The sequence below is a fragment of the Chiloscyllium plagiosum genome, unplaced genomic scaffold (assembly GCF_037043375.1).
Source record: "Chiloscyllium plagiosum isolate Xiang-an unplaced genomic scaffold, Cpla_swu_hap1 HiC_scaffold_18, whole genome shotgun sequence".
Classification (NCBI taxonomy): Eukaryota; Metazoa; Chordata; class Chondrichthyes; order Orectolobiformes; family Hemiscylliidae; genus Chiloscyllium; species Chiloscyllium plagiosum.
In genome coordinates this window covers 42,887,948-42,907,500 of record NW_028270156.1, presented here as the reverse complement: position 1 = coordinate 42,907,500, position 19,553 = coordinate 42,887,948, and the positions used below count along the sequence as shown (strand labels likewise).

General features: G+C 38.5%; 1 protein-coding gene across 2 annotated transcripts in view; it reads left to right on the top strand.

Annotated features, from left to right (window-relative positions):
- Positions 1-19,197, top strand: part of tmem9b (TMEM9 domain family, member B) — a 91,562-nt gene extending 72,365 nt beyond the window's left edge. For both annotated transcript variants that reach the window (XM_043705864.2, XM_043705866.2), the window contains one exon: positions 17,008-19,197. In XM_043705864.2, coding sequence (XP_043561799.1) covers positions 17,008-17,163 — 156 coding nt within the window. In that variant the 3' untranslated portion in view covers positions 17,164-19,197. The remainder of the gene's footprint in view (positions 1-17,007) is intronic.
- Positions 19,198-19,553: the final 356 nt, after the last annotated feature.

Sequence of the window (19,553 nt, the reverse complement as noted above, 5' to 3'; positions counted from 1 at the left end):
CATTACTTATTGCAAATAGCACAGTAAAAAGCTTCCCAACACTTGCCCAATATTATGGAAACCAGTTCAATAAAAGGTTTATTCTACATTTTAAAGAAGCTGGCATGGAACTGCAGCCAGAAATGCAAAGGTTGGTCATGGTGTAAAATCGTGGAATAAGGCAGGGCAGTGACTGAGGTGTTAAGAGGGGGAGCACTTTGGGGCTGGCTACCATAATTCGATTACTTTTAAAGTAATGATGGAAAAGGATAGACCTGATCATAAAGTTGAACTAAATTGGAGGAAGGCCAATTTTGACGGTAGTAGATAAGAACTTTTAAAAGTAATTGGGAGATTTTCGCAGGTAAAGAGACAACTGGAAAATGGGAAACCTTCAAAAATGAGGTGAGAGTCCAGAGACTGTATATTCCTCTTAGGGGAAAGGCTGGTAGGTGTTGGGAATGCTGAATGACTAAAGAAATTGAGGTTAAGAAAAAGAAGCACATGTCAGGTATAGACAACATACATTAAGTGAATCCTTAGACTATAAAAGCAGTAAAACTACCCTTAAGAGGGAAATAGGAGGGCAAAAATGGGACATGAGATAGCTTTGGCAAATAGAGTTAAGGAAAATCCAAAGGGATTAAGGATAAAAGGGTAACTATGGAGAGAATTGAGCCCCTCAAAGATCAGCAAGGCAGCCTATGTATGGAACCACAGGAGATGGGGGAGACACTAAACGAGTATTTCATGTCAGTATTTACTGTGGAGAAGGACATGGAAGAATGTGGCGAAATAGATAGTGACATCTTGAAAAATATCCATATTACAGAGGAGGAGGTACTTGATATCTTAAAACACATAAGTGTGGATAAATCCCCAGGACCTGATCAAGTGTATCATAGAACTCTGTGGGAAGTGAGGGAGGTGAATGCTGGGCCCCAAGCTGAGCTATTTGTATGTTTATAGTCACAGGTAAGGTGCCGGAAGACTAGATGTTGGCTAACGTGGTGCCACTATTTTTTAAAAAGTGGTAAGGAAAAGCCAGGGAACTATAGACTGGTGAGCCGGACATCGGTGGTGGACCTGTTGTTGAAATGGAAGCCTGAGGAACAGGAATTATGTGTATTTGAAAAGGCAAGGACTAATTAGGGATAGTCAACATAGCTTTGTGAGTGGGAAATCATGTCTCAATCTTGATTGAGTTTTTTGAAGAAGTAACTAAGAGGATTGATGAGGGCAAAGTGGTGGATGTAATCTGTATGGATTTCAGTAAAGCGTTCGACAAGGTTCCTCATGGAAGACTGGTCAGTAAGGTTATATCTCATGGCTCAAAGGTAGAAGACCAAGGATGGTGGTGGAGGGTTGCCTTTCAGACTGGAGGCATGTGACTAGTGGAGTGCCACAAGGATCGGTGCTGGGTCCACTACTTTTCGACATTTATATAAATGATTTGGATGTGAACATAGGAGGTATAGCTAGTAAGTTTGCACATGACACCAAAATTGGAGGTGTGATGGACAGCGAAGAAGGTTACCTCAGAGTACAACGGGTTCTTCATCAAATGGGCAAATGGGTTCAGGAATGGCAGATGGAGTTTAATTTAGATAAATGTGAAACGCTGCATTTTGGAAAGGCAAATCAGGGCAGGACTTATACACTTAATGGTCAAGTCCTGGGGAGTGTTGCTGAACAGAGACTTTCGAGTGCAAGTTCATAGTTCCTTGATAGTGGAGCCATAGGTAGATAGTGTAATGAAGAAGGCATTTGGTATGCTTTCCTTTATTGGTCAGAGCATTGAATATAGAGTATAGAGTGTAGGAGTTGTGAAGTCATTCTGCAGCTTTACAGGATATTGGTGAGGCCTCTTTTGAAATAATGTGTGCAATTCCGGTCTCACTCCTATTGGAAGGATGTTGTGAAACTATGAAAGGTTCAGAAAAGATTTACAAGGATGCTGTCAGGGTTGAAGGGTTTGAGCTATAGGGAGAGGCTGAATAGGCTGAGGCTGTTTTCCCTGGAGCATCGGAGACTGAGGGGTGACCTTATAGAGGTTCATACAATCATGAGGGGTAGGGATAGGGTAAATAGGGATAGGGATAGGGATGGGGTGGAAGAGTCCATAGCTAAAGGGCATAGGTTTAGGGTGAGAGGGGAAAAATTTTAAAGGGACCTAAGGGGCTACATTTTCACACAAAGGGTGATGCATGTATGGAATCAGCTGCCAGAGGAAGTGGTGGAGGCTGGTACAATTACAACACTTTAAAGGCATCTGGATGGGTATGTGAATAGGAAGGTTTTAAAGGGATATGGGCCAAGTGCTGGCAAATGGGACTAGATTAGGTTAGGATATCCTGTCAGCATGGACGAGACAGACCGAAGGGTCTTTTTCTGTGCTGTATATCTCTATGACTCTAACTAATATGGATCATCCAGTGTTACACGTTTAACATTTGAATGGCCTATCACAATGCCACCTATAGGATTAACAAGTACTACAAGGTTTCAATTATAACGAATGGCCCTATTAAAATACCACCTACAGGAATAGCAAGTACTGCAGGTTTTCAATAGTAAAAAATTTTGTATATTGTTTGAGAGAACAAAATTTGTTGCAAAATAGAAGCAAAGCATGAGCAACAAGTTGGTGATTGAGTATTCTGTGGTGAGTGGCTCACCCACGACTCCTCTAAATCTCGGCACTACGCACAAAAGACACAAATTTGGATTCTGTCGAACTACTCTCTTCTTGCTATAGCACAAGTAGTTAGATATTGTCCAGTTTGAAACTGTCTTTGTGACACCCCTTCCAATGGAATTAACGCACTGAAAAGCTATTGAAATATACTAAAGTCTTTCAGTGTGTTATTGAATGCTTACTGGTAGATAGAAGGGTGCCTTAAAAAGGCCCCCTATCCCCTCCTCTCATCCACTGCTATGGTAAGCAGTTCAGTCGAAGGTATGTTCTAACTCATTTCATGATTGATATATCATGGCTACATTGTTTACTGATTTAAACTTCACTGCAGCAACCTGCCAAACTCTTTTTGGAATCAGCTCTTAAGCACAAATTATTTTCCATGTTAAAAAATCATAGGCAGGAAATATATGGAAAGTACCTCCAAGCCAAACCCTATCCTGATTTAGATAGACCGTTGTTCCTTTATTGCCGCTGTTCCTTTTCTGAATTGGGTCAAAATTCTGGAATTTCCTATCTAACAAAATTATGGGAGCATCTTCAACACATGGACTGTGCAAAACGGCTGAACTCATCATTGCAAGTGTACAAATTTTTATTTAAACAAACTCCTAGTCACATAAAATTTAACTAAGTATTTTGAACAAGCAAAAAACGTAATATTAAAGCTGAGAAAGAATATATTTTAATTCAGTATAGCAAACAAATAAATTTTCAAAGCTGGGATATTTAATTAATTGTATTAAAAGGAATTATATCAGCTGAGGAAATGTAATTTAATTCAAAATAATGTCATAATTTATTGAGCTAAAAGCATAAATTCATTTAGTACAGCATGGAAAAAGTAAATAGCTTGATAACATCACATTAATTTCAGAGCAACATGTAAAACAAATAAAATAAACAAAAGTAAATCATGAAGTACAGTATGGAAAATTAAATGAATGCAGCAAGCATAAATCAGAACAGTACTAAAAGAAATATGTGAATTGATGAGTTGTCGAAATGACCATATGCCCAGAAAACTATGTTGTCGGGATATCTGCTCAGGACTGGACTGGAACTTGGAATGGGAGCCAGAATTTATTTGTCATGCTCAACATAGGCACCAACAACCTGGGTAAGAGTAGGAAGGTCATCCTGCATATTAAACATGAGGAGTTAGGCACCAAATTAAAGAGCAGAACCTCAACGTAATAATCTCTGGAGTATTATCTCTGAATTATTACCTGAGCCTCATTTCCATTGACAGCAATAAGATAAGATTAATGAAATAAACGTGTGCTCAAAGAATGGTCTGGGACAATTGGGTTCTGGTTCATGGGGCACAGTCATCAGTATTGGAGAAAGTTGAGTCTGTAGCATGAGGGTTGTGTACTGTGATTGATTGAGCGGTGCTGAGACCTGTGCAAATCGCAAAACTATAAAATGGGTGAGGGATCAAACTTGGGTATAAATAGCAAGTCCAGGGATGGAGTGAAGGTAGGAGAGCAAGGTAATAACATAGAAACTTACAGTCAGAGGGAGAGAATACATCTAAGAATACTCCCAATGGTCAACACTGGATGTTAAGAAGATGAAAATAAAGGCTCTGTATATGAATGTACATGACACTCATAACAACAAAGTAAACCAGATCACAGGTTGACCATTTTCCTGCTGACATGGTGTCCATTTTACCTCAATTACCATTGTCAACCAAATGATACAGTAATTGGTGGGTGAACAACCTAATTGCTGGAACTAAGATATCAGTCATTTAGACGGAGATAGAATGAGATAATACTAAATATTAAAGGTGTAATGAACAATTCTGAGGACCAAACAAAACTGCAAAAGAATGCTAGTAGAATATTGGTCAAGATATTCCGATGAATATCGCTGTGATTGCTACTCTGCTCCTATTTATTTGCCTTAGTACTGAGTTCTGCATTTCAAGATGGGAATTCTGATCCTAATTCCTTCACAAATGAAGAGTGTACATAAATCAAACCATTCCACCATTATACAAAATAGTCAGGCAATGTTAAATGTTTCCTTTTACAGCTATCAGTATGCCATGTTCTAAGATTAAAATGTCCAGCAGCAATCTAGCCACATTGTCAGCTGCTGTAAAAGGGTATGTATGTATGGTAAGAATAGGGTTAGAGTGGCATTTGCTTAAGGGGTTAGTATGCAATCAACCAAGACGCTAGATATATGATGGAATGCTTAGGGTAGATCAGGGTTGGAGTTGTGAGGGAGGTGGGTGTGTTGGGACAGCAGGTGAGAAAACTGTTAGGGCAGCAATGTTTGGGGGTGTCAAAACCAGCAGAAGAGGGCAGATATTGGAGGATGGGGCGGGGGGTGCTAGGGCGTGGGGTGTTGGGCTTGTAGTGGCAGCTAAGGGGGATGTTGGGGGGTTGCAGAAGATGGTATTGGAACCAGAGGTGCCAAATAAAGATGAAGCAAAAGAGTGTCAGGACCAAATGCTTTGGTCCAGAGGAGATTGGAGTGTTTCGGGTTCAGGGTATTATAGTAGAATCTTGTTGTGTTGGATGAGGGTCTGATCATTGGGGAGGAGAGTTGGTGTGGTTGGCAGGGGTACAGAGAGCTACACTAATTTTTTAATCTTCTAACTTTTCCTGGGTAATATAAATTTAACTGAAGCAGAACCGTTCAAATTCTCCTCCTTCAATGGATTCTTTTGAAAAGTTCCAGATACAATGGAATTGGCCATCAAAATCTTCAATTTCCTGGAAATTCCCACAGTGTCTTCTGCACTTGGAATTCTACGTGGTCCTGACACACAACTCCTGTCAGCATTGCTTCATTGACTATCTGGCCATTGGAATATCCAAATGGAATGGACAACCAACGTTTAATGGATTAAATATGAATGAATCTGAAGTGAAAAATAAGTGCTGCACCTTCATCTCATTTGAAAACTGTTCCATTATCTGGCTTTAATATCCAAAAATGTGTTTGTAAAATAGTGTCCTGGAGATTGTGTATTGCAGTGAGTAAGATGGGTTCTTGTCAGAATAATCAAATTAAAATAATGACAGTTTGAATGGAAGAACACTCTGATGTGGAAGGGTTGGGGGAATTCAGTTCCTAAGATACTAAAAAAACTACACCTTAGATGGATAAAATGTTACTGAATTAGTGGGCTTATAGAACATAAAGCCCACTAGTAGCCCGACTTAGTCTACAGGTCAAGTACTCGATGCAATTTTAGATTCCACACTACAGAAAGCATAAGAGGAAATACAGAGTTAGTTGATCTGCCTTCTAGAAACTCATGCCTACTGCCATTGATTAACTAATTTCTCCAAGTGCACAGCAATTTCACAGTTGATACAGCAAAATTGATAGACAAACTAGTAGTTTACCAACAAATGGCATGTAATGTTCTTGTTTAATCCTTTCCCATTTTTTTTGAAGAGGGTGAGTTATATTTGCTACCATCTGGTCTTCTAGCAAAACCTTCTCTTTAATTTTAAAAAATTGGTGAAAAGTAAGGTGATGTGCGATTAAGTGAATGGATACAGGGACCACATTCTAGGCAAATCTCACTTTTCATGTTAACTTTAAAGACTGAGATGCATCAATGGCCTGCAGAAAATATAATGTGTACTTATTTTTAAAATATGATTACAGATATTGGAAGTAAATTATGTCAGTTTGAAATGATCATAAAGACATAGATCCAAACAAATGAATTAATGCAAGAAGAGGCTATTCAACCCCAGGAATCTGATCTGTAATTTCATACGATCATACCTTAGCGACTGTAATCTCAAATCTGCATTCCAGTCTAACCCTGACAACCCTTGCTAAACAAGAATCTATCAACTTCTGCTTTAAAATATTCAAGGGCTCTGCTTCCACCACCTTTTCAGAAAAAGAGTTCCAAAGACATACTCTGAGAGATTTGCCACATCTCTGTTTTAAATGGACGATTTCTGATTTTTAAACAGCAACCTCCTCATTTTACATTTGCCTTTCAGAGGAAGCACTATCTCCACATCTACCAAGTTAAGATTCCTCAGGATCATATATACTTCAATCAAGTCACCACTTATTTTCTTAACTCCAATAAGTACAAGCCTAGCCTTTTTGACCTTTTTCCATCCTTCCATCCCAGGTATTAGACTACTAAACCTTCTCTGAACTGACTCTAGTGTAAGAGTTATTTATGTGGGTAAAGACCTGAGCAATGTACTGCTCCGTTGTACAGAGCATAAGGTGCCAGTAATATGTAAATAAATGCCGGAAATAGACAGAAGGTTAAGTAGTATCTTTGGTGAGAAACTGAGTTAACTGAAACTGAGTGAAACGTTAAATCTGTTTCTCTTCACCAATGCTGAATGTCTTGCTGAGTATTTCACGAATTTATTCCATAAGATTCCAGGTTAGGTTTCCAGATTCTTCTGTAAGCTCATCTCAGTCAAGGCAATGTGCCAAAGTTGAATTATAGTTGGCATCATATTAATTAACTCATTGGTGATACCCTTCATGCTCAAATTGCCTCCCAACATACATTACTAGTTTTACGCTGTGGAACTGTACTTTAGCAAATATCAGCCTCAATAGGATAATATAGTCAGGATGAAAATTACCAGAAGATTGATCAGACCAAAGGAGGCCTTATCTATGATCCAGCCTGCAATAAACAGGTGCAAGAAGCTACATAACAGTAAATTTCTGAAAATATTTATGGTATTTATTACTTTTAATGTATAAATATATTCTATTTTCTCCTGAGCATTGTACTTTCCATTTGTTTTGTACAGTACAAGGGTATCATCTTTGGTTATTGACCACTACTTTATCCACCTGTGTGTATAGTACAAGACATCTGCTGCAAAGCAATGTTTTCATAACAGAAAAAATCCAAATGATACCATGCTGTATAAGCTGTATTGAAGCAAAGCTACAGAAGACAAGCCAAGGTGGCTAATGTCACCAAATCAACAACCATGATGCAGTAGTGTTGCCGTAAAACAAAGCTGTTGAAAAATCTTGATTGTTATGTGGTTTCTGAATAAGAAGAGCTAGACTGATTGGTATTAGATGAATCACTGCTTTTAATTGCTATGAATATTCCTCCATTGTCTTTCCTTCACAAACCTTAGAGCGTATTATGCAATAATGATGAAAGTTTAAGTCCAGGAATTAACAGGGTTGCAAGGGAGCAATCCAGATTGCTTTCTGAACAAGTGAATTAGAAGTGACACCAAAAATATTTCAATCTATTTAAGACTCGTTAAATGAATGACAGCATGATTTTGATGTCAAAATCTTATCAGTGGAATTACTCTGACTTCTTCAGAATTAACAATATAAGATGTACTGTTCCAATTACTCTGTCGTTTGAGGGTTGTTAAAACATTCTTTTCTGTATCCAAAAAATGGTTGAAAAGTAAGCAAATGTTAAATAGCTGTGTGAAAGTACAGAGGAAGTTGACCACAAATCATAATTTTTGTAATTCCTGGATGTCTAAACAAAAACAACATGCTGCAAACACTCAACAGGTAATGCAGTATTTTTCAAGAAAATATCAACTCGTCCATTGTCTACAAATGTACACGGCCTATTGAATGTTTCCCTACATAGGAAGAATAGACTTTGTTCACAACATGACATTTTTTTCCATGACATTGTTGTTGGGTATTGTTATATCCACAATGAAGACCATCAAATGATGACAAGAACCTGAGGATTACCTGTTCTGTATGCCTCAACACTCACTCTGGAACTAATTGACCCATTAAGGAAATACTTGCATGCCATATAAGTGGTTTGCCTGTAAAAATATATATGCCATCAAAGGGAAACTTATCTTGCTGTGGACTGTCGTAAATGGCACAAAATTATTTTCATGGAATTTCATGGTTGTGTACAATGGAAGTACCATTGATATAGAACTTCCTGATCCTATTGGTTTCCAGTTATGCCATAGGTTAGTTCGGTTGGCTGGACATCTGGTTTGCGATGTAGAATGACGCCAACAGTGTGCAATCAATTTCCACACAAAACCGAAGACACCGTGACCATGAACTCTCCTCAATCTATCCCCTCACCTGAGGTGTGGAGATCTATCAGTTGAATCATCTGCAGTCATCTTTCTCAAATGAGAGACCAGCATAATTGTTATCTGAGAGGCTGACCTCACCCTGCCCACACAGACCAGTATTACTGAATAATTAGAATTCCAATGTTGTCCTCTTGGAAAATGATGTGCCGTACTGGTTATAATATTCACAAAAGCCAAAAAAAATTTCAAAGTTATAAAATCATTTTAGAATTGATGTGCATTCTTAACTAAGAAAAATACTGTGGTTGCTGGAAATCTGAAACATAGAATATCTAAAGAAATTCAGCAGGACTGGCAGGATCTGTGGAGAAAGAAATAGAATTAATGGTTCAAGTTCAATAGGTTAGGGATAGTTCTGAAGAAGAATCCTATCAGACTTGAAATGGCAACTCTTCTTTATCTCTCTCCACAGATGCTACCAGATTTGCTGAGTTTCTTCAGTTTGCATTCACAACTGTTTAGCATTTTGTATGAACTGGTAGTATAATGACTGCAGAGTACATTTTTGTAAATCATATCTGGCACCTGTACATTTCATGTACATTTCATCCAGAATCACAATGGTACTAAATCTGTTTAGGTTGGTCATCTCTGCTCAGGTATATCTCTCTGCTGTTGTATTTCTGTAATCTTGCTACACGGTATGCACAAAACATACTTTGAAAATACGAGGGGTCAATCTTGCCATACAAAGATGGGAATTCATTCCCAATTGTAAAATTATTTCATGGTACTGAACTGTTTGCATTATGATTTCAACTTAAGGATGTTAAACTTATCTTGTTTGATTTCTCATGACTTTATACACATTAATAAGTTTTGTAAAAGAAATAAAAATTCATGTTTTATTTTTAAAATATGGACAGCTGCTGATTGCAAGGAGTGTGATATTAGACTGGAACAGTTGTTGACATATTCCAAAAGGCAAATTCAAATGTAAAACAGGTAAAACATGTTGCTTCAGCATTCTTACAAAGTGCCAACAAGCATTTGAATTGTAAAAGCAACTTTCACCGCATCTTGACAGTTTTACTCTGAAAACTCAACCGTCCAACGGAACCTCTATCCCGCCCCAAGCCATTTCAAAGCATCTTGGCTCAGATGCAAGAGGCCCATGTCCCAATATAGCAGGCTTATGGAATTTTGGAAGAATTGGAACGTGACATATTGGAGAAAGTTCTCAACTTTATTTCTGTTTGCAAAATTAATCTGGTTTATGATTTTCTTTTTATTTACCAAGAAAACCTTTACAGACTTGCAGGTGTTCAATTAAGAATGAAGATTAATGTGAGCAATTAGGCCATTTGTCAGTTAAAAATACAGCTGTATTCTTCAGTACTGTTTTGCATTTTCAACAGAATGTTTAGAGGTCGCTTTTTTCCAATTCAGTATCTGTCCAGCAAGTCTGTTTATTATTTAACATTGTTCACTTCACCTATTCTGCTTAGTATCAACTTAACATATGGCTGTTTGTAGTCTCTGACTGTACTGAGATATATGTTTAGTAATCTGCACATGTACCATAACGTATGTACCAAGACTACACCCAAGTTAAATTTCAAGAAAGAACCTCGTCAGATGGATGTGTTAACATTTGATTGCTAGTCAAATATATTGAGCAACACATACAATGGATATCATATAAATATTTAAAAATAGCATTCCAATTTGAGTAATTATACGTTATATATTTGGGGCGGCGTGGTGGCTCAGTAGCTAGCACTGCTGCCTCACAGTGCCAGGGACCCAAGTTCGATTCCAGCCTCAGCTAACTGTCTGTGTGGAGTTTGCACATTCTCCCTGTGTCTGCATGGGTTTCCCCCCACAATCCAAAGATGTGCAGGTTGGGTAAATTGTCCATAGTGTTCAGGGATGTGGAGGTTAGACGCATTAGTCAGGAGTAAATATGGAATAATAGGATAGGGGAATTGATCTGGGTGGGGTACTCTTTGGAGGGTCAGTGTGGACTTGTTGGACCAAAGGGCCTGTTTCCACACTGCAGGGATTCTATGATCTATAAGGTCGTTTTTTTTTTAACTTTCAGACAGTTAGCAAGAGGTGATGCTCAGGTAGAGGCTTGAAATAAAAGGCGACACAAGGTCTTAATCTATTAATTATTATTACGTTTGTTTTTTCATGATGCCATTTCTTATTGTTTTATGAAGACAATTCCAATGCAAGCTCATTGTAAAAGCTTTGACTCAACAACTTTCAGGCCACAAGTTCATCAGTTGTGCATAGGGTATAGCCAGTAGATTTATGATTATCATATATATATAAACGTGTATATTGAATTAACATGTAGCCCTTGATTAACGTTGCATAAGTAAAACAGTGATTTTTTAAAATAAAATCATTTACTTAACTGCAAAAGATTACCAATATTTCTACTTATTCTGATCCACTAGTACCACTAGTAATGGTGGTACTATCAGATACTCACAATTCTTTTTCAATTAATAACATCAATGTATCTGATTGTGATCAGCCAGCTTTCAAAATCATTGTGAACTTGGTGATGACTTGAACGTAGCTCAGATTTGGTAGTGAGCTGCCTGTTGAATTGCTGCAATTTTGTGTAGACCCACAATGCTGTTAGGGAGGGAATTTCAGGATTTTGACCCAGTGACACTGAAGGAATGGTGATATATTTCCAAGTCAGGATGGTGAGTGGTTGGAGGGGAACCTGTAGGGGGTGATGTTCCTATGTGTCTGCTACCCTTGTGCTTCGAGGTGGAAATGGTGTAGATTTGGAAGGTGCTGCATAAGGAGCATTGGTGAATTTCTGCAGTGCAAGGTGTAAATGACACCCACTGATACTATTGTGGGTGGAGAGTGTGGATGTGGTGCCATCCAAGCAGCTGCTTTGTTCTGGATGGTATCAAGATTTTTGAATGTTGTTGGAGCTGTAGTCATCCAAGTAAATGGGAATATTCCATCACATTACTGACATGTTCTGTACAGATGATGGACAGATATTGGGGAGTGAAGAGATGAGTCACTCGCTGCAAGATTCCTAACCTTTGACCAGATGTTATGACCACAGTTTTTGTATTGCTAGTCCTGTTCAGTTTCAGATCAATGGTAACTCCCCAGGATGTTGATAGTGAGGGATTCACTGATGGTAATACCATTGAATATCAAGGGACAAGGATTAGATTGCCTCTTATATGAGTTGGCCAGTGTCTGTCAATTATGCTGCACAAATGTTACTGCCACTTTCCAGCCTAAACTGGACACTGTATTTGGACAGTTGGAGGGAAGGTCGATGATGAAGCAGCTGAAGGTAATTCGGCCTAGAACATGACTCTGAGGAACCCCTGCAGAGACGTTATGAAGCTTGAGAAGACTGACAGCCACAACTATCTTCCTTTGTGTCATATATGACTCCAACCAGTGGAGAGTTTTCCCCCGATTCCTATTGACTCCATTTGCTAGAACTTTTTGATTCTACATTTGTTCAAAACAGCCTTGATTTTCTCTCTCCACCCTGGAGGCTTCCTGCCTCTATTCCTGATTAAGGGCTTTTGCCCGAAACGTCGATTTTCCTGCTCCTCGGATGCTGCCTGATCTGCTGTGCTTTTCCAGCCCCACTCTGATCTAAACTCTGATTTCCAGCATCTGCAGTCCTCGCTTTTGCCGAAAACAGCCTTGATGTCAAGGGCAGTCACTCTCACTTCATCTCTGTAATTCAACACTTTTGTCCATGTTTGAACCAAGGCTGTAATGAGATCAAGAGCTGAGTGGCCCTGCTATCAGTGAGCCCTGCTATCAGTGCTGCTTAAAAGCATTGTTGATATCACTTTCTATCACTTCAAGATGATAAGAGTAGACTGATGGAATGGTAATTGGCCGCACAGGATTTGTCCTACTTCTTGTGTACAGGATGTAACTGGGCAATTTTCCACATTGTCGGGTAGATGCCTATGTTGTGTGAAACAGCTTTGCCAGGGTTGTGGCAAGTTCTGGAGCACAAGTCTTCAATAATATAGCTCTAAAACTATCAGCCCCAAAGCCTTTGCAATATCCAGTGCTTCCAACCATTTCATGATGTCATATGGAGTGATTTGGATTGGCTGAAGACTGATTTTTGTGAAGAACTTATTAAAATTGCAGATCTGTCTGCAGTTTGAGATACATGTCTTCATCATCTGCCTTTATTTAAATGATTCTGCTTATTCTTGACCTTTCATATTTATACTTACATATTTATATAGTCAAGAGTCTGGTGCTGGAAAAGCACAGCAGATCAGGCAGCATCCGAGGGGAAGGAGAATCGATGTTTCGGGCATAAATCCTTCATCATGAATGAGCCTCATTCCTGTTGATGAAGAGTAATTTGTTGGAATTAGGACATGGGCACAATAAATTTGAATGAATTTAAGTTTATGAAGGGTAGAACATAGGAAGCCAGTTAGGAGTGTATTAGAATACTTAGTTAATTCAAGATGCCACAAAGGGTTCTAACAGCGAACAGGTTACATCAAGGATACAAACATATTATGGAAGTTGAAATTAGGCAGTCTGGTGATGCTGTGAAGATATGGTTGGAAGATGATCTTGAGGTCATATTCTGACCATTGCTTAAGCCTTGACCAGTTTTCAGGGAGAGGCATGGATTTGGTTGCTGGGGAGCAGAATGTCACGGAGATTAAAGACAGAAAGCATTATTTTACTACAGGATGTTGGACAGGCCTTCTGATAACTCAGTGACTGAGAAGTGAGGTAGAAATGAATCTCATACATGTAAAATCTGATGCTGTGTTTTTGGTTGATGTCACCAAAGAGCACTAAGTAGACAGGAAGTAGAAAGGGGAGTAAGGATAGATCCTTGAGTGGGAGCAGATGGTAGATCGTGAGATAATGGTGTAGGAGCAGGAATTGAAGCCATTTCAGGTGATTTAATGGCTATGATTAGATAAATTCAGAATAGTGTAATTCCAGCAGCTTAATTTTTTATTCATCTGATAATATATTACTGAATATTGCAGTACTTAGACACAGCATTGGATGTTATATGGTAATAAAATAAACTTAGTTTGCTGTTCTAGTATTTATTTTACTGTGTTATTTGTATCAGGTGTCCTGAAGGTATGAAGTATTTTTATTCTGTAAATTATTTATTTCCAGATTTGTTATAGGTTACAAAGCTAATTTATTTTGAATTTGTTCACTTTCTTTATTCTTCAATAAAATTTTATATCTATTCACCAGCAAGTATTGATATATCAACCCAAACTAAAATGCATGTTTTCTGTATAGTGGTTCTTTGCTTCATTGGTAGCTACTAGTTTGATCTTAAAGTCTCTTGTTATCACCAGTCTGTTCTATTCTTGAATTTCCCTCTGTTCCTACAAATTTAAAACTGTTGTTATTTTCATTGCAAATAAGCTAGTTATTTTGGGTCAAGTTTGTAAATGCAATAAACTCTTTCATACAAGTTTTATTTTGAAATAAAAACAGTGTTGGTTCTGTACAGAATAAGCTTAACAGTATTCAATGTTATAAAGCGTAGGCTTTATGAAATTTCCTAGTTTGTCTCAAAATATAATAATCTACTTGAAAACAGAATTACTTTCCTTTAGCCAGAGAATGTGGTGTCCATTATGCACACAATAGGCTCCCAAAATTTCAAGACGTGAATTATTATTATCATTATTATTATTATTATTATTGCGCTGGTATTGATTGTAGAAGAAATGTTGTCTGAGAAAGTTCTCAGTTGCTCTTCAGTAATGCATTGGGAGCCTAACATCAACCTGAATAGGCAGAGTACCCTTTGTTTAATTACTTATCCAAGAATGATTCCTTCAATATATTCAGCACTGCCTTAGTGTGTCAAGCTACTTGGTGTGTTGAAGCCATGTTCTAATGCAAAGAGTTCTAGTACTAGCATGAACAGCAGAGAGCAAAAATGCAAGTCCGTGGAAATTGTTTCATAAGTGCCTCAGTTGTAGACTTCTTGTTCCTCCCATACTCTAATACCACAAACCTCCTAAAACATATTAACTACTTTAATGTGAATGTTAAATTCATTTCAACTGTTTTAGTTAAGGACAACTTGATAAATGACAATTTTATTAAAAGTAAAATATTTTTGTAGCTGTAGTGCGACTGGAATGTATTATTTCCCACTAGTGTGTTTGAATGGGAGTTTGATGAAATACAGCATGCAGCCTGCCCATCACCATTCCACTTATCTCAGAACTGAATTCCATTTTAGAGGGGATGAAGGAGAAATCTTGAACCTATTGAAACTTTTAAAAATTCCAGCCTTCCCTATTTTAGTCATGGCAGAGATAGGTCCATGTCAAATGTTAGCCCAGCAGCTTTTGCTAGATGAGCTGATGTCAGGCAAGGGAGAGGATCACATTTATGAGTCCCCTTTGATAATATCCTATTTAACCCTTTCAAACTTAACCGTCACCTGGACTTGCCACCCAAAGCCTGACGACATACAAGACTTCACTCATCTGGCCTCCATAATCTCCTCTGTTTGAGCTATTGGTCTATCCCAAGGTTGGGACTTGCACTCCAGGTGGGAGTGGAAGCTCACTGTGTGCCAATTAATGCTGTACAGAACATAAAATAGCTGCAGAGCAGCTGGCTTTTGTTTGTGGGTTACACTTCTGACCAACTTTGTTATGTGGGAGACAGGGAACGAGGCATCTAAAATCCAGCTCTATGGTTTTGCAATGGATTTGCATTTTTAAACATTAACATTAATGACATTAAAGATATTCTCAAAACTATTGCATGATGAAGTCATAGTTTCTATATGTTCGGCAATGCATTTTTCTATGGTGTACCCAATTTGTTCCACAGATAATAATAGATGGAAATGTGTTGCTGGAAAAACGCAGCAGGTCAGGCAGCATCTAGGGAACAGGAGAATCGACGTTTCGGGCATTAGCCCTTCAGGAATGAGGAAAGTTGGTCCAGCAGGCTAAGATAAAAGATAGGGAGGAGGGACTTGGGGGAGGGGCGTCGGAAATGTGATAGGTGGAAAGAGGTCAAGGTGAGGGTGATAGGTCAGACTGGGATGGGGGCGGAGAGGTCGGGAAGAAGATTGCAGGTTAGGAAGGCAGTGCTGAATTTGATGGATTTGACTGAGACAGGCTGGGGGGAGGGGAAATGAGGAAACTGGTGAAATCCGAGTTCATCCCTTGTGGTTGGAGGGTTCCTAGCCGGAAGATGAGGCGTTCTTCCTCCAACCGTCGTTTCGCTGTGGTCTGACGATGGAGGAGTCCAAAGACCTGCATATCCTTGGTGGAGTGGGAGGGGGGATTGAAATGTTGAGCTACAGGGTGGTTGGGTTGGTTGGTCCGGGTGTCCCAGAGGCCCACACCTCCCCCCTCACCTCCCTCCAAGGCCCCAAAGGAAACTTCCATATCCGCCACAGATTCACCTGTACCTCCACACATACCATCTATTGCATCCTTTGCACCCGATGTGGCCTCCTCTATATTGGGGAGACAGGCCGCCTACTTGCGGAGCGTTTCAGAGAACACCTCTGGGACACCCGGACCAACCAATCCAACCACCCTGTAGCTCAACATTTCAATTCCCCCTCCCACTCCACCAAGGATATGCAGGTCTTTGGACTCCTCCATCGTCAGACCACAGCGAAACGACGGTTGGAGGAAGAACGCCTCATCTTCCGGCTAGGAACCCTCCAACCACAAGGGATGAACTCGGATTTCACCAGTTTCCTCATTTCCCCTCCCCCCAGCCTGTCTCAGTCAAATCCATCAAATTCAGCACCGCCTTCCTAACCTGCAATCTTCTTCCCGACCTCTCCGCCCCCACCCCAGTCTGACCTATCACCCTCACCTTGACCTCTTTCCACCTATCACATTTCTGACGCCCCTCCCCCAAGTCCCTCCTCCCTATCTTTTATCTTAGCCTGCTGGACCAACTTTCCTCATTCCTGAAGAAGGGCTAATGCCCGAAACGTCGATTCTCCTGTTCCCTAGATGCTGCCTGACCTGCTGCGTTTTTCCAGCAACACATTTCCATCTCTGATCTCCAGCATCTGCAGACCTCACTTTCTCCCCACAGATAATAATACCCTACTTGCTACTCACTTGGTCTAGCTATTTTGTTTCTCCATTCAACTTGGTTGTTAGTTAAAGAGTCTTGATTGTTGCAGGACACAAATGAATCAATATTTTGCAATTTTTCTGTACTGATTTTTAAACTGGTTTTTCTTCTGTAATGTCTCATGAGAGCCTGCTTTCCTTTTAGGACACACAGCCATTTGCTAATGCCCATGAAGTACTGTCCCGTTCTCGGTCACGCACCAACATGTTGAACAAAGTTGAATATGCACAGCAGCGCTGGAAGAGACAAGTTCAAGAACAGAGGAAATCAGTTTTTGATCGCCATGTTGTCCTCAGCTAAAAACACTCTTAAAGTACGTGGAGGAATACAGGAAGCAATGAGTCAGTGGACCTATAGAGAAATAATTATCTGACAATCTTTGTGGTTCTGACTGCTTGTTGGTTTTGTTTAATACCTTAATTCTTTTTATCCTTGGTTCTTTAAGGAAAAATATAGTATAATAATCATGTTAATAGTTTTATATTCCTTTAATATCATGGTTTTGATGTATCTATTTTAATAGGTTTTCATCCTAAATTATCATACAGTTCTGGAAACAAAACCACAACATAGCAAGTGATGATAAACACTAATAAAATAGAGCTGTAAGTTAATTATTTTCCTGGATGCTTTAATTATGGGGAGCTTACAGAACAATAACATGGGATATTGACAGAAGACTAAGACATGCTGCTTTTCATATACTCAGAATTATTGTCAACAAAACTTGCTCTTTGTAGCATTCTTCCAGCACTCCCTGTCCTCAAGGAAGTGCCTAAGTATTTTTTGGTCCCCAACACCCCATTGATTTTTGTTTTTAACCAATATTTTTTAATAAAATCGTGAATCCTAAAGATGGCAATTATAAAATAATTATGATAATTTATCAAAATTACCGTAGTTCCTCTCCTCTGACCAGAAATTGTTTGCAGTTTATTAGCAATAGAATAAAAAAATTAAAATGCAAAACCTCCAACTTTACAGATGAAAATAATTAGGGTTAGTCATTGTTCCAGACCTAAACATTATAGAAATAGTCTAATTTCGAATATTTTTTGAAAAATGGTGCTAGAATATGATACACTTTTTCAACAGTTTTTACATCAGTTTTTTTTTCTCTATTGCATGTTTGATTGATGGATTTTGCAGTTCATTAGTAGTCTTAGTGTGTTATCCCCAATTTTCATTTCCTTTGCCTTGTGTGAATTCAGTAGGAGGCACTTGGAAGCATAGTTCCATTAGTGCGACTACTCCCGGTTAAGTTGTTTAAGCGTTGGCCAAGACATTAGTAAACTATTTCACTGTGGAAAATACTATAACCATTTTCAAACTTGTCTACAACTAATATCTGTGTACGTTTTCTCGTGGAGCTCACTGAATGCTGATAATAAGCAGGCTTTTTTGCCAAATGAAATGTCTAACTAATGGGCACGAAATGTGGTGTTGTGCACCTCCCCTTACCCTTACAGCTAATTCAACATGATCAAGAGATTGAATGAGATCATTTTGGTCTGTATGATTAAGTAAAGTGACATGCAGTATATTTGCCCAAGAGGAATTCTGGCCTTAATATATAATTAAATGCTAACACATAAGAGGTCAGTGTTTTTAATCCTTTATTATAGCATTTTAAGCACCGCTGTGTACACCTCTGAAATACATTTTGCTCTTCACAGCTGGTGGCTAGGCTTGTAGGTTTCTGTCCGTACTGTTTTGAAAGCAACTAAAGTTATTTTGCCACTTCCTTTTTCTATAGAAAGGAGCATTACACCCAACCACACCATTTCTCATTCACGAGCAATAGCACAACTGAAATTAACTTGCCAAATGAAGAGAAATAAGCAAAATGGCCTGTTAATCCATATAACATATTAGTAATAGTGTGCTGCATCAACACTTCATCAGTTTCATTTTACCTGTTCAGGGAATGCCATACAATGTTGAGAGAAAATATCTGATAAAAAGCATATGTTATTTTAAGCTGGTAAACAAACTTCCATATTATATTCTGTGAGATACTAAATTGCTAACATATTTAACTTGGGATCAAATTTGACTATGCTACAAGAAGATTTACAAGAAATGCTACATAGAGATAAGCCAATGGCTATTGTAAACATTTAAATAGTATATTCTGCACAGATAATGTCTAAAATATGGAATTGTATTGAACGTTTTGTTTTTACATTTGCATTCAGTATTTAAATCAGACTAAATAATACTAGTCCCTTAATTTAGGCTGTATCTCTCCATCCTGATGATACTAATGTATGTATTTTGGGACCTTTTTGTAAGCTTTAATTAATATATTAAAATAACTCTTGAGTTTTAAAATTCTGACTTTTTTATTCATTTGTAATGGCAAATATAATTTGTGCAAGACACCCCAGGTAAGTGAAAAAGCAACCCTACAAAATGTTTATGTTTATAATTTATAGAATATGTTATTGTATTGTATAAATAGCTAAGCACAAATACAAGTAGTGCGCTCATTAATATTTTTAATTTCCTAGTCCAGAGTTGCTATCATTTTCATTTTCTTTTTGCTAATGTTGGAGTTTTAACACAGAATCTAATGCTTGGCAGTCCATGGGAATAGAGAACATAGTGACTGCTTAAACAGTTGTCCAGGTATAAACTGGTTTCTTTCACTAAAGTGTGTCATTTGCATTAGTAAGTAATGTACAGCA